The sequence below is a fragment of the Chrysoperla carnea genome, chromosome 1 (genome assembly GCF_905475395.1).
Source record: "Chrysoperla carnea chromosome 1, inChrCarn1.1, whole genome shotgun sequence".
Lineage (NCBI taxonomy): Eukaryota > Metazoa > Arthropoda > Insecta > Neuroptera > Chrysopidae > Chrysoperla > Chrysoperla carnea.
In genome coordinates, this window is record NC_058337.1 from 48,560,156 (window position 1) to 48,576,721 (window position 16,566).

Sequence of the window (16,566 nt, forward strand, 5' to 3'; positions counted from 1 at the left end):
TAATTTCTAACATATCGCCATATCCAAAATTTAATGAAACTAGTAGTTATATTAGGTTATGGCTACATTAGACTCGCGGTAATCCGACCCCACGGCCTAATCCGACACCCCTTGTAATCAGTAATTAGTCGGATTACAAGGTACTCTTTTTCAAATAGTTCCGGGCTACATGGAGTCTGAGGCAGTAATCAATGGCCCGACAAATTCGATTATTTGACACAACTTTGCAAAACATTTGTTTGATTACCGCGGGTCCACTATATTTCACAGTTTAAGTCGCATACTGTCTTAAAGACTGACTGGTATCGTATATGACTAATATTATTACGCATACGACTTTAATTGTAGAATAGGTTATCGATAATATCTGTAAATAAACAATTAACAAGTTTTTAACAGCCTTTTAGTAGATTTTCCAACAGTTTATAATTGATAACAAGAGCATATCATAAGTAATGTTTCGATCGGACATTATACCGAAGTCAAGAAATTATGATTTACGCGATTTAAAATCAATTTAAAAGATTGCTAAATGTGGCCAATATGTAACGATCCGATTTCGGAAAAATAAAGTTAGACAATGAACATTATTTGAGTACACTGCATTCTTATTCTTACGTTTTTAATACTCCTTCTTTTAAAAATCAAATTATGTTTTATAAAAAAAAATTACCGATTTAATTGACACAGTTTGCTCTCAATACTCACCCAACAATAAAAAAAAACTTTACAGTGAACCTTAACACTACTGATTGTTACCATGTTTAAAGCTTTTGATCTAAGAAATAAAGTTACATTTTTACTGACACAAATAAAGAAAAAAACTATTAGTAATACATTCTAATACAACGAAAAGTTCGATTCATCTTCTGTACGCCAATGTTTGTACGCCACGAAGATTTTAAAAGTAAATTATAGTCAAATATACTCATAGAAATCTTAATATCGGAATGTCTTTTTGCATTTTGTGTAATAAAATTTATCGCGTCATTGACTTCAGTTAAAAAATAGGTATAATTTTTATCGAAACGATTCGGCATTACTAATACAATTTTTCACTATTTGAGATACAGAGAAAATTTGTTTCTATTTCTTTATATAAGGCCTGTATTCAAAGTCTTACACCATTAAAAACAAAACATTTTTACCAAAAACCTACGGACCCATAAATATATAATGAGTAATAACATTATGTAAAAATGATCTTAAAAACTATTTTAATATAAAAAATGATTGTTTCCTAAAGTGGAAAAGGGAAGTTATATTGTCTAACTGTAATATTCTAGAGGTTGTGTGTCAGGTATACTTCTTTATTGCTTATAGGTTTTCAGTAATTATAAATAAAATAGTAAGCTCTTCATACTGCCAATATGGTAACTTTTCGTCGATTTAATATTGATACCACGGCTGTCTACGAACCCAGCGTAACCTAGGTCCGGCTTGATCTGAACGAATCTTAATGGATGCACCTTCTGCAGCTCGAACTGTTTCTTTAACACTTTGCATTAGATTTTGTGCATTACCAACTAACATTTCGGTTGCTTCTCGATCTTCCTCAGAACCTAAACAATAAAATTATAATTAAAAATTTAAATTCATGGATAATTTTTCTCTCTAAATACAATGATAATTACATTTTCATTTGCGTTAATGAAGTGAACTTTTCGTTTATTAACATTTTTCAGTTTTTAAATAAATAAATAAAAAAAACATTTTTCAATTTTATGTACGACACAAAAACTATGTAAAACTTGCGGCTGAAATATCTGAGTAAGAAATCGCTAAAGTTTAAACAAAAAAAATGAGGCTAAAAAACTATATGCATAATTTATACATGTTAAAAAAGGCCCCAATTTAAATTTTGATTTAAAAATATCACAAAATTATGGTTTCCAAAAACATTTTTCAACAAAATCGATTGCTACTGGAAATATTTAGAATTTTAGTTCAAACAAACTCCAAGACCATGTAACCTTTTGTAAAATTTTTCGTTGCCAACGAATTTGGTTGGAAAGTGTAAAGTATTACTTTTGAGTGTGTTGTAAAAATGTATTATTTTTATAGAAAAGTGTCAATAATTCGGCAAAATATGTCACGAAGAAGTTTACAGAAAATAAAAACGACGTGTTGCACTCCGGGAGTGCCGGCAGAAGTGAAAACTTGAATATTAACGTTGTGCATTTTTGATATTTTGGAATGGTCAGGGAATAATTTTGCACGAATTGCTTTAATTATCAGTATGAAAGTACTATCATTTATGTGGTAGAATACAGTATTTATTTATTGCGCTATCCTACACAAACATGACAATTTCATGAACGAACATTTTTTACCCATTACAAAAAAAAGTGTATAACGCCGCTAAAGAAGCCTTCACTTAAAAAAAAAAAAAAAACAAAACCGCACACAGTGTTCCCAAGCGGTCACCCATCCAAGTACTGACTGTAACCAATGTTACTTAACTTCAGTGATCGGGCGAGAGCCGGTGTACTGACTGTGACATAGTCTTACCCTTTTTCGATCAGGACACGTGACCCTGTCGCGAGTTTAACATTTTTTACCCATTACAAAAAAAGTGTACAACGCCGCTAAAGAAGTTTTCACTTCAAAAAAAAATTTTTTAATTTTATAAAAAAATTGCTTTTCAAACAGATGGTTTATCCCAAGATTTCCATCTTAAGGAAAATGTTATTTCTGAAAAACTAACACTTTTCGTTATTTCTGATATACATATTTATATCCAGAGAAAAATTTTACAAAGTTTCTTAGTAAAGTTATCAACGGACTAACGGGTTGTACACACATTATCAAATAATTTAGTTGGGCTGTTTTTAAACTTCATTAAAATAAATCTACAATAGGGTAAATGTCATTGCTCGTAAAGATTTACTGTCTTTAATTTTAAAGAATTTTTTCGACCATTAAAATAAACATTTTATTTAAATTTACATTTTTCTATAATCATGCAAAAGAAAAGATTAGAAGATAAATTGAAAATAATGAAATTTTCATGCAGATGATTATGAAAAAAGGGTTACCAGGTTTTGGAATTCCAGTAATGGTTGGATCACCTAAATGTAGACAAAAAGTAAATAGTGATATGAAAAATAGCACATTAGTAAAAATGAAAAAAAAAAATTTAGTATATAAAAAATTAAATAAGCAAACCCTTGACTTTACTGATAATATATAAATAATGAAAATTCATAAACAGCATCCTTATCCTCCTCTAATAGGCACCTTACACTGAACAATCTCTTGAATACGTAATAATAAGATTGACTTAAAAGATGAATAAAAAATAATTTTCTCTTCATATTGTAATTGAGACCTATTCATATTTACATAAGGCAATTTCATATCTTTTAATGTTAAGCAAATCACCTCGTGGTTAACTACTTAATTAGCAGGTAAACAGTTATTAAGCATTTAAAAAATAAAGCATTTGATTAAGTAGAAATAAAATAACATAATTTAAAAAGTAAGAGTTAAAATTTTATTTCTCTTATGTGCATGAGTCAATTGACTTTTATACAGAAATTTTTATGTGTATGGAAATAAAAAGCAAACAAAATTTATAAACAATTCATTTACCTTGTGCACCTAACATTGTCGCTTTCACAGTGGATAATATTCTCAATTGTGTACCAATAGTCGGTATCCGTTCGCAAACTTGTAACAGATTTGTACGTATACGCTTATCAGTACATTCCCGTGCAAGACCTCGTGCCAATCGACTAACTTCTTCACTAGCTTCAGCAATTGCCTTAGCTGTTGCAATCAATTCTCTCTTGCTACCCTTTGAATCTTTTTGTACTAATTCAGATAAACGAGCCATCAATAAAGCCATTTTTTTAGCTGCCGCAATAATTTCATTATCTTTTGATGACCATTGTCGTACTTCTTGATGTAACCCATGTGCAGCAACCTAGAATAAATTGAATTAATTAACATTGCATCGCATTTAAAATGTATAGCTATATAAATACCATAATAGGTTGACTTGGATGAGGAATTTTTTTAAAAACTTCATCCTCGTCATCTGTTTCTGGTGGGGGTGGTCGTATTGGGACAGTTTCTCCTTGAGGTAAAGGCGGTCTAGGTGGAGCTGGTTCTGAAAGCAACAAATTTTCTTAAAAATTTTATATAGTTGACTAATTTTATCCTCTACATTTTTATAAATTTCGTCACCTACCTTCATCACTGATATTTCCAAAATATAAATTATAATTATAAAAATTTCCTTTATTTAAAAAAGAACAGACATGAAAGTAAGAACTGTTGTAATTTAAAATGCATTAAATCAAAAAATGTAATTGAAAATTATAATGTAACAGCATGCAACCAACATTCAACACCCAAATAGCGCACAAATGAACCGAACTTTATGAATGAAAATTAAAATGCGGAAAACTGCCGATATTATCTTAAATGCATAAACATTAAAGATGTTAGATGTTAGTTAGATATCCCAATTGTCGATATACCAATTTTTAGCTATACATATTAAATTGATTAATATTACAATTAAATATTTTAGATCACTCTATAACAAGCATCTAACTACATCTCGCACCAATCAAATGTTTTGTTACCGAAATCTGGTATTTCTTTAATTACTTAGATTTTTTTTCAAATCCATGTAGTAAAGAAAGAATAAAATAATTTTTTTCAGCTTATACATAAAATGTCGATGAAGTCCGATTTTGTTTAGAGTTGGTGGGATAGTTAAGACAATGTCGCCATTTTCAGAGCAACAGAAACTACGCCAAGCTACACTTTTTATTGGGCAAATTGAAAATGCCGTATAACAAAAGTATGTGTTAGTTTATAAACACGCATCAATAGTTTTGTGTTTGTTTCTTGTTAAAGTTAATGAATTTTGATTGGATATCTCTATTAGCGCTTAATTATTTATACGAACGCATGGTCTTTCCGTTTTGCGTTAAGAAATACACTTGTTTTACAAAATTTTAAACGAAAATAACACACAAATTTAATATGTGTACCTGCGTAATTTTAACATAGGTATTGCATTTTTTATTTGAACCACCCTCCAATGATCGACTTTTTATTAGACTATACCAACAACCAATCAAAAATTAAATTGTATTGATGTAACTCTCATTGCAGGAACGCTACAATTTGTACCTTAAACTATATAGCGAGTGATATCCAATAAATTAAAATTTTGTGACGTCACTTCCTCTATGATTACATCGACTGTTAGTCATTGATTTCAGCCTCTAACGGCACCTCATCTAATAAAACCAGTTCAAAAGTTTGTACTCCACGGTAAAACAATCTTGGAAAATTTCTAATATCCAAGATAATAACATGATAGTCAAAATGAGCGTTGGCGTTCGCCATTTGACATCGCCCATTCTAAGATACTCGATTTGAAGTTCCGAGTCTGGTGCTCTTTATTTTGTTGAAATTACAGTGGACAAACTGAATGGTCACATTCACACATATTTCAAACGCAAGACCCTACGTTAGATAATGATAGATATTTAAAAATACACGTTCGAAAAATTGCGTGAATTGATGGTTTTAAGTTTGAATTTTTTCATATTTTACAACTTCCACGTTAACAAGTTTCAATAAAAACAAAATATTAAAGAAAACAATTCAGAAAGAAAAACAATTTCATGTTTATATATTTATATCGAAAACGATTACTCAAACTTTCAATTTGCGTGAACATATGAATTATGTTCTCTTTATGTTAGTAATTCAAGGAATAAGTATTCAATTTGCCTTCACCAAAATTACCCTTCAGTACAAGCTGTTAAATTTGAAAAAATGAATGAGAGTTAGTAGTGCGTACGTTTTTTTACATATATATTTACAAATGTTTTGAAATATCCTCGCCTAAAAATTGTAGTGCACAATTTAAACGTATTGTCCATTATTTTATGGTGTAACGATACGATGCTAAAAAACATTTAACATAAAAATAACTTGAATTTATTTTAAACAAAAGGACAAAATTACAACAAAATATGACAGCATCACATGCAAATATTTGATATCAACATTCTAAATGTGAACATTGGTAAGTTAGTTTTAGTTACCTTGTTGAAATGTGACATTAGGTGTATTACTATCGTCATGATTATTCGTTGATAATTCTTGATATAATAGATCAGCATTGTCACCTATGGTTTTTTCATTTCGTAAAATTTTATTATAAAAGAAATTTGATTAAATTTTTTACTAAAATTTTGATTTTAAATTAAAGATCTGTTTTCATTTTTACTACATAACGTACGATATATTTATAGACAGGCGATACCCTACAATCCCAAAGCGATGAATAAAGAAATCGAAAATTATCCGAATATATGTAGAATCACTATTAAATTAATACTTCCATTTTAGAACATATCGCTTATACATGACATAATACAGGACAGAAACTTTTAAAATTATAGTGATTCTAAGAGAAATAGAGTTGGTCATCGAGTGAAAAGAACTCCCAAAAAAGTGTGATTTTTCAGATGATTGTATTTTGCAATAACTTTGTTTATAAATTTGGAGAAAAGTTTTTAAAATATAATTTCGTTCAGGTCTGTCGAAACAAAAAGGGCAATGAATAACTTAAATCCTGATACTATTTAAATTATTGATATCGTGCTTTTCTCCCAATAAATAATCTAGACTTATTACGACGGTATTAATTGTATAGTAATAATTTATTGAATGTAAGAATTTTTTTACATAAATCTCGCATGTGACGAACATTAGTAATAACACACAATTTTAAAAGCTGGTGTTTCATCCTCTAGCGACACCATTATACCCGTATAGTCACTATACTATTAGGTACACTGAATTCTTACATAAATTAATAAAAACAGATATATAATTTACTGATAAATGAAAATTTATTCCAAAAAATTTTTCATGCACGGCGAAAAAGTTAAAAATACCTCGGGCCCACTTTGGTAATGGGCTAACAGTTCGTGTCAAATGTTGAGGTATCGGACTAGTAGAATTATCTAAATTTTCCCCAGGACTCGGTACGTTTCTTAAAGGTTCCCCAACTAATAAAAAAAATTGTACAATATTTAAAAATGAAAAATTATATCATTCGCGTTATTTAAAACTTAGTCCTAACCTTTTTCCACAAAGTAATTATAAATTGGCGGAGGGGATGACGAATTTTCTGTAAAAAAGCAAATCAGATTTAGCACAAGAAACACAACAAGCGTTTAGTTTGAAAAAAACAGAATAAGACCTCATTCGTATAAATTCTTTACATTGATCTAACGAATAAGGCCTAAAAGTTAAAATTTTTTAATCAATTCATGATTATTATCGTTAAAAAACCAATGCTGTGAAATTAATGAAATGATCTAAATTAATTTTGAAAAAATCCAAAAATCATTCCAAATCCGATTCTATTTTTTTCTGTACCTGATTTATTTAGATTATTAAATAGTTTATTAAATTCAGCATTGAGATCTAAAGTGAAAAAAAGAAAAGTATTAAATAATAAGAGATAGACCTACACCTTTGTTTTTAAAAAAGCGTTCATGTTTTTGAATTTGTAGCTGAACTATTTACAAAAAAAATTATTCATTTTCTTTTTTTTCGGAAAATATTAAAATATTTTATACCGTTTAAGTGTAAATTGTTTATATCAGGGTATGGCGGCAGTTCTGGATTTATTTTTACAGCATTGTGAACTTGACCAACTGCACCTAAAAGCTAAAAAGAGAAAACAAAAAATAGTATAAACTTAAAACGTAAAATTCCATTTAGTCTACTTCTGGTTTTTGCGATTCCTATCTACTATTTATTATCAGCGAATTAAGAATTGTTAACTTTCTTTTTATTGTTTGTCAAATTGTAATATAATCCTAAGAAATAACAAATTTTAAGAAAATATTTACCATACGATTTGATTCACGCCATCTTGAAACAGCATTTGCATCTGACGGATTTATTGCAACTTGTTTTGCATCTTGTACCATAATTGGAACAGCTACAAAAAATTTGACAAAATTGTAAAAAAAAATTTCCAGCCCCCTTTTGTTAAAACACTAATACTATATCTTACCATTTTGTAAACTATTTGCAGCTCTATTCACATTATCAATGAATGCTAAATCCTCACTATTGTCACTTTCTTGCTTCGCTACCAGTAACACACGATTTGCTAAACGTGCTATACTTGATGTGTTATCAACCATTTTTTGCGGTTGTTTATTTCGAATAGCATCTTCACATAAAAATGTATGTTTTTGCATTTGTTCTTCAGATATTTTAATAAAATCCGCAGAATCGGTAGCTTCATCACATAAATTTCTTACACGTATTATTGTATCAGCGTATTGTTGGCGTAAATTTTCAAAATGTTCGTCGGCTGCTTTATTTTCTGGATATGACATACGAATACGTCCCGCGGATATTAATTGTGGTGTTAAACTTTCAACCTATGAAGTAGTTCTTTTTATATTAATGATATAAGAACGGGAATTTGGACTTACTTGATTCGAGGAACTTAAAAGTGCTTCAGCAATCTTTTTATTACCTCCACTACCTCCGGCTGCAACAATTTTTGCTGTTTTTACCGCACGATTACTAAATTGTTGTAAAGTGGCTGCTTTGTCAGCGAAATTTTGATCACGTCCAGGAACACCTAATTATTATTGATTGATCAAAATGTTGTCTTGTAAAAAAAATAAAAAGTTAGTAATCAAATTACCTTCTGGTGTGAGAACAGCGTCTGTGAATTGCTTTAACGGTGTTGTAATATCAATAAAATCTTCCACAACTCGGTTTACAACCGCATTTTGAATTCTTTCTTTAAGCTCATGCAACTTTTGCGATAAGTTCCTGGAAGAGAATTTTATTATAATTTCGTAAAATTACATAACAATTTTAAATAATTTACTTTGCAATTTGTTGAGCTTGTGGTGAATTTCCAAGTCCTCTATTACACAAATCTGTTAATTGATGAGATAATCCTTCAATTTCATCACATAAACCAAGTATTTCCGCTTTATGTACACCAGGTAAACCTTCGGCAACCTTTTTACCTTCTTCAACAATTAAAGCAATTGCACGTTTGCCTAAACCTTTATCATCATTTCCTGGTGCAATTAACCAACGTCGTGCTTGTTCTAAACGACCTTGAACTGTGTGTGCTGTTTGTAAAACACCTGCTTTATCAACTTGTACAACGGCGTTAACACATGCCTGTTGTAAATCCGCTAACTTTTCTTTAATACTACGTGCTAAAGATTCAGCTTGAGGTGTACTTCCTTTACCATCTTGACGTAATTCACATAAAGCATCAGTCATTGTTTGAATATCACCGACTAGTTTTCGAATATGTTCGGCATCTTTGGGTAAACATCGATCAGCAATTTTTGATGCATTATCTAAAATTTGTCGAACAGATTTTTCTCCTACCCCTCCCCGTAATGCTAATGGATCTCCAAGCCAGTCGTTTGCTGGGAACATCTTATTATGTATAGTATTGGACAACTTTTTCAGCACTGTTAAATTATCTAACTCAGATTGATCTTCGTCGTATGTTGTTAATTGAAGCACCCTATAATTTATACAAAATGAATATTTATGTAGAAGATGTTTTATTGATTAAATTTACCGCATTATTTCATGAATTTCTTCTGCCATTCGATTTGTTAAGTAATTACGATTTTCAGCAGCCTCTTCAGCTCCTTTACCTCCTAAAGACAAAAGACAATTAAAATTCTCGAAATAAACTGATATTTGAGATTTTAAAATACCTTGTGACACAATATGAGTATAAATTTTCATTGAACAAATTAAAATTGGTACTAATGTTTTAACTTGTTCTAAGCAACGAACTAAAATTTCTGCATGGACTTGATGGGTTAATTCTTTCTCTCTGGCACTAACTTCACGTGATACCTATTATAACGATGTATCAAAAAATAAATTTTCTGTTAAGAAATCTAATAATATCCAATCATACCTTACTCAAACACGGACTTAAATCTTTTAAGAAGTGGACTAAATCTTCCATTGTATCAATAACTTCAGCAACTGCTAAATAATCCAAAACTTTTTTACAATCGCGTAAAAGTTTTCGCACTTCGCTCTCATCAAAACATAAAAGTAAAGCTGATGTGCCTTGTAAAATACCACGACTGCCACCAATTAATTTTTTCCTACACAATTAATTACAAAAATCAAAACTTATGGCTTTCTTAGATTGGTTAATGTTAATTTACCTAGCAGGAGCTGAATATGGATCTGCTTTTAATAATGCAGAAGCTTCTTCTAGCAGTTTACTAGCTTCTTCAACCCGAATCAATGCTGCTGGCATATCTTGTTTCAAAATTGAATCATCGCAACTGTTTATTGTTTCTTTTCCAACTTTTACCAAGTTGGAAACGGCCAGGCTGACAGCTTGAACGGGACGTTCCAGATCAGGCATTGCATTTCCATCTTCAGCATCTTCATGCAATATCATCAATCGAGACACCTTTGAAATAAAGAAAAGTAAAATCATGAAAAGGGGCGATTTACTCCATAGGTTTTGTTAATTTTTTTCTATTAACATATAACTATATCGCTCCAAAAAAATTTTGTTTTGTTTTTTTACATACCTATCTAAGAAGGTTTTTGAGACAAATATATATTTCTTCTGAGAGTATCGATTGTTTCTAAAAAGGTTTGTGACAATTTCAATACATGTTTGAAAGTTTGGAAAAGTTCAAAAATTATTTTTTCTCATTTTTTACTTGTGGTGTCGAATTAATTTGGGTAGTAGTTTGGGTAGGTTTAATTAAAAATAAATTTGGATAGATTTAATTAATATTAAATTTTCTCATCCACTATCAAGGCTTTTTTGACTGTGTCCTCACGGAAACTCAGCGCACCGACACCTCATATACCAACAATCTATTTTTTGTGCATGGAAATGCTTAGTTAGGCTGAACACAGCCATTACCTCAACTAATTAATAAAAACTAATTAATCTTTACAGTCATAAAGAAAAATTCGTGAAACTGTTTTTGAGAAAATTTTGAAATGTAGATCAAGTTTTATTTGACAGTGGAGACCTTGCAAACGCAGATCAGTATTTTAGACAAATTGCTTAAGACAAACAGGAAGTTCAAAAATTTGAAAATCATTTATGAAGACCAGAAAAATTTACTAATCCAATACGGTAGTTTGATTATATTTCGTTTTTATACCATGTATATATAAACTTAATATACATAGTATATTAAGTTTAGTCCCAAGTTTGTAACGTTTAAAAATAATGATGCTAGGAAAAAAATTTTGTCATAGGTGTTCATAAAATTGTTGGTTGTCCGTCCGTCTGTGGACACGATAACTCAAAAACGAAAAAAGATATCGAGCTGAAATTTTTACAGCGTACTCAGGACGTAAGAAGTGGGGTCAAGTTCGTAAATGAGCATTATAGGTCAATTGGGTCTTGGGTCCGTAGGAACCATCTTGTAAACCGTTAGAGATAGAACAAAAGTTTAAATGTAAAAAAATGTTCCTTATCAAAAATTAAACAACTTTTGTTTGAAACATTTTTTCGTAAACATCACTGTTTACCCGTGAGGGCGCCAATTAGGCGGAAATTATATAATATGTACTATACTTGATTATCAGTTATGTATATGTCACATGTATGTATGTGTAATGTGATAAAGAAATCAACACTGACTATGCATGGTATTTCAACAATTAACTCAGTGAATTGTTTGTTTTCACTTGTTTTAAGTATGTATACTGTAATCGGGTATTTGTTAACTAAATTCATTCTTATTTCCCTGCAAAATCATAACTGTAAAAATTTAACTTAACAATAAATATTTTTTACCTAAAATGCACAATTAAAAAAAAAAAAAAAAACCACAAAAAATTGTTAATTGATGTAGATTTTTCAGAAAATATAAACGATAAGAAAAAGTTTATATATAGAAATCAATCGGAAAGTTTACACCCGATAACTTTGTTATGACCTATTTTTCTCTAAAATACATAGCTTTCGCGTAAATAGCACAAAATTGTGGAAAAACGTGGAAAATCGTAATTTTTTCTGAAATCACCCTGTTTTTTTCTGCGCATATGAAAATTTTCATTCTACAGAAAAAAGCTAAAACTTGGAATAGTGACATTATTGCCTCCAAATCTTCAGTAAATCATATGAAAGAAATTTCATCTAATTTGATGGGAGTTTAATATATGTTTATTACACAGCATTCAAAATTCATTCATATAAGTCAGGTGGTATATCAAAAAGGAGTTTCAGAAATCATTGACAAAAAATCTAAATCAATAACAGCGTGGGATTCAAGAGAATTATTGTATTTCAATTCATAAAAAAGCAATATAAAATATACACAAGTTCCCATTTATGGTTATACAAACAGTTATGTACACATTTTTACAAATTAATATTATTGCGTGAGCTAGTTTCTGTTGTTTGTTTTTTGGTCATACATTAATTCATTTTTATTGTTACAATTTTCATTACACAATATGTAATCAAATTGAATTTTCATTAAAGAAAATGAATTTTCACATTGATGATACAGATGACTATTCAACCTTTAACAGCTGTTTGTTCCAAATTCATATTTACAGATGTGTATATTATTTGTTTTTTATTTTAATTATTAAAGTAAAAACTAGGTTAGTATAATTCTAAAGGTTAGGAAAATTTTGTTTATGCAATGATTTTCTTGTTTGGAATTTTAAGCATATCAAACCATATAAAATGATTTTTATATTTACTTAATAAAAAGACTGAATGGCAGACAACCCACAGCCTAAAATATTTCTGCTTTTAAATAATTCTACTTTGAAAGAACACTTCAAAGTGTTCAAATATTTTGGACCGGAACGAGTATTAAATTCTCTTTATTATATGTCTCCCTTTAATTTTTCATTTTGTCCAGCCCCAAATTTTTTAAAACAATAGAATTTAATTTTCGTTTCTGGTCAGAATATTTAGGCACCTTCGATTTTTCTGTGTCATTCTAACATATATCCATGGTAACAAATGAAAAACTCTTTTAAAATAGAATTAATTACTTGAAATCCGAGTTATTTAAAAGTATAAATTTTTAAAAGTGTATATATTTAAACGTATAAATTTTTGAGAGTATAATTATTATTGAGAAGAAAAATACTAAATCAGGTTTTTTGTTATGTAGTTTTATTTAGGAGTATTAAACTATAATTCTTAAAAAGTAAAAATTTGATTAGAAATATTTTAGAGTTAAAATTATTCAAAAGCAGTTTTATTTAAGTAGGAAAATGATGCAGTAGTAAAATAAAGAGTAAAATTATTTTTATACCGAAATATGAGGAACCGGTAAATTTTTTATAACTCATTCAGCTTGATATTAATTGTAAGTAGAATACATAGTGTATGTTACACAGATCAAAGTTTGCCCGCCGGATAATATAACAATGTCGGGTAGAAGATGCAAAAAATAGTACAAAATATATCGGAAATACGAAGAAGATAATTTCGAATTACGTAATAGAAGTCTAAATTATTAGATAGGGTGATTCATTTTAATCGCACCACACAGTTTTCTCTTAACGGATGCATTTTTGGAGAGAAAATACATTTCCCACATCAGCTTTTTTAATAAGTAGACGGTTTCATGGTCAACTGAAGGTCAACTTCATTTTTTTTAAATGGAAGTCTTTATTTTTTTTCAAAAATTTTGTTTTACTTTCTAAAAAATATTAAATTTTTATTTGAAACAAGACTTCAATTTTTTAAATTATTTACATCAGAAATCTAACAAATTCAGAATATTGTATAAAATTTTTATTATAATTATTTTGTTCTTTGTAAATTTTCTTTAAAATAAAAGTTTGATGTGTTTCGTTTTGTTATAAAAAAAATTCAAAAAGAGTTTCACATTATTAAGCAAGGAAAACGAATCTGTTAGCAAATGCATTTCCATTAAAAAATATGCAATACGATTCTGTGATGAGATTTTTTTTCGATATTCCATTCTAGGTACGAACTACCCGACTGTATTAGCATTATTGTGAAGGCGCTGATAACCTAAAATTGTGGACTTCCTTAATTTTTGGAGAAATCAGTTGCCCCGATTGCCTACCTCTGGATCCGCGTTTATCAATTTGGATAATTATTTTACTTCATACGCTATGTTGCTAAATTACTTAAATAATTTCAACTTTTTATGATAATTTAGGTTCCTAAAAATATTCAGTCGCCAAGGACCTGGGTTGTCAGAGCGACTGTAAATAAACACAATACAAAAAAAAAGCGGCATCTGAAGGACCATAATGTTATTTAAAAAAAATTTACAATATTACAATAATCGTTGCCATACGAAATTGAGATCATAAATTTGACGAATTTATGATAATAAATCTTAAATTAATTTCAAATTTGAAAATGCGATATTTCTAATTGAGAGATAAAATACGAATGAATTCGCTTGAGTTCTTTTAAATATCACAGGCTCTATAGCATAGTTTGGCGCCTAATATTAAAGTTCCTCTATTATAATAATATGCTGCGATCAAGTTTTTTTTTATTCAAAATAACTACTAAATGAAAAATAAAAACATTTTAATAATGGTTCTTTTCTTTTAAATTAAAGTGTGAAATAATAAAATATATAAGAACATTTTAATTATAAATGAAAAGTCGTTGACGATTTAAATTGATTTTTATATTGAGTCACCCCACCGGCATCATTATGCAAAAAGAGCTTGGAAAATTAATATTAGATGAGCAAGCAATGACATTTTAATAATTTAAATTCGTATATGGATTTCGTAATAATATAAATGTAATGACTTAATCGGAAGTAATACATATATGTGGTAAATTACAGATAGGAATCAACAGCGTACTTTTTTTTTGGAATTAACAATAATGAAATGACATCATTTATTTTTTTTATTAAAAGTGTATTATGCAAATAGGTGTGGTTTAAAAAAACCATTCTTTAATATTTAATAAATTTGTTAATATAGATTTAATTTAAAAATATAATAATTAAAGCTTTTTTAGGAAATTATTGGGAATTAATTAAAAGTAATGTACAACAGTTACATATCCATCCTGAGTTGGTTAAAACTAAATTTAAATTAAAAAGTTGCATCTATTTTTTTTAGTATCCAGGTAGTTTTATTAAACATGCAAAGCAATTTTACCTGTTGGGCAACAGGATCCAAAATTGAATGAATAGTTTTTGTATGAAAAACTGGCATTTTTATTTATTTTTTATCAAATAATAAAACTATTAAAACAAAAACAAATTAAATTTGTTTTTAGGTAGTAACTTTATTGTTTTTTTTTTCACAACATAAAATAAATATAGTTTCACACAAATACACGTAAAACAATTCTTTTAGATACTAATTCTGACAGAACACTTGGTGTTTAAAACGTTTAGCCTGTTTCTTACTGTTTTCAATATTTATTTTAAGATTTCACCAAATAAGGTTAGAGTATATATGTTGTGCACTTTATCTATACAATTTTCTCAAGTTTTCTTTATCTTTGTTATACATTATATATACATCTCTCTTAGTTTCTTTTACATTTTAATTCCTTTAGAGTGAAATAATAAAGAAAATTTCTAAAATATAAGAAATTAATTTTAGTTTATGCCATCTATCATGCAAAAAAGAAAGATTATAATAAAAAATGGATACAAAAAAAATTGACCATCTTGGTTTGAAGTAAGTACACTGCAAACTAGATGTCTATACTCTATCAATTCTTTTATTCTTGAGAAGTTTTGAGATCCTGAACTTTGTTGAATGGCTTGATTGATTAGAAGGATTGTTATGATATTTATGTAATATATATATATTTTATAAATCGATTTTATGATATTTAATAACATAATTTAATTAAAAGATTCATTGAGTAAAAGGACAGGTTCTTAATTTTTATTGCCATAGAAAAATATTTGTTAGTTTGTTTATTGTTATAAATTACCATGGCTCTAAAACTTTCAATATTAAATATTTGGGACTAAAAAAACTGCAGTTTGTACTTTGACATCAAAGTTGAGCGTTTGCCTTTCTTTAACATACCCTTTAAAGTTCAATTCTTTTATTATAGAGGAAATTGGTACAAACTGATCCCTCAAGGTAAAATGATTCCTCGTTGTTTTTAGTGATTTATCAAAGCCATTTATTATATTTATCGATGAATGACTACCACGTGATCAAATTAATCGTTGAACAAAGACTTATGGCAATGTAAAAGCTATTTGGTGTTTCTTAGCAAAAATATCAATTTTATTGCTTTTTGATCTATGGAAAGACAAACAACGTAAAGGTTTTTTTTTGTGTTAGTTTCCGCATACTGGTTGATTAACTCATGGTTTCTGTTTCACTTTGAATAATATTATTATACATTTTGACAGGCGTATAATGAGTTCTAAGGTAAGTTTTTATGAAGGTATTCAAATATCTCGTTAGGAATTAAATGATCCTTATTTAATGTTTAAAATTGTAATAGGTGAATTGATATTTACCATCATGTGGCCGATCTTAAATGTTTAAATACTAATCGTTGATGCAACG

General features: G+C 28.7%; 1 protein-coding gene across 2 annotated transcripts; it reads right to left on the reverse strand.

The window, feature by feature from the left end:
* Positions 1–1,289: 1,289 nt before the first annotated feature.
* LOC123291072 (vinculin) lies at positions 1,290–15,407 on the reverse strand. Of its 2 annotated transcripts, XM_044871515.1 has the most exons (17): positions 15,181–15,407; positions 10,236–10,489; positions 9,977–10,172; positions 9,768–9,912; positions 9,626–9,707; positions 8,906–9,568; positions 8,717–8,847; positions 8,499–8,650; positions 8,069–8,444; positions 7,902–7,993; positions 7,626–7,716; positions 7,124–7,171; positions 6,936–7,049; positions 6,078–6,161; positions 3,990–4,114; positions 3,595–3,928; positions 1,290–1,562 (listed from the first exon to the last, which is right to left on the reverse strand). In XM_044871515.1, the coding sequence occupies exons 1-17, from the start codon at positions 15,235–15,237 to the stop codon at positions 1,390–1,392; spliced, it is 3,117 nt and encodes a 1,038-aa protein (XP_044727450.1). In that variant the 5' UTR covers positions 15,238–15,407; the 3' UTR covers positions 1,290–1,389. The 2 variants fall into 2 exon arrangements, with proteins under 2 accessions (XP_044727450.1, XP_044727451.1); XM_044871516.1 differs by lacking the exons at positions 6,078–6,161; positions 6,936–7,049; positions 7,124–7,171 and having other exon boundaries at positions 3,990–4,132; positions 15,181–15,406.
* Between the last annotated feature and the right edge of the window lie 1,159 nt (positions 15,408–16,566).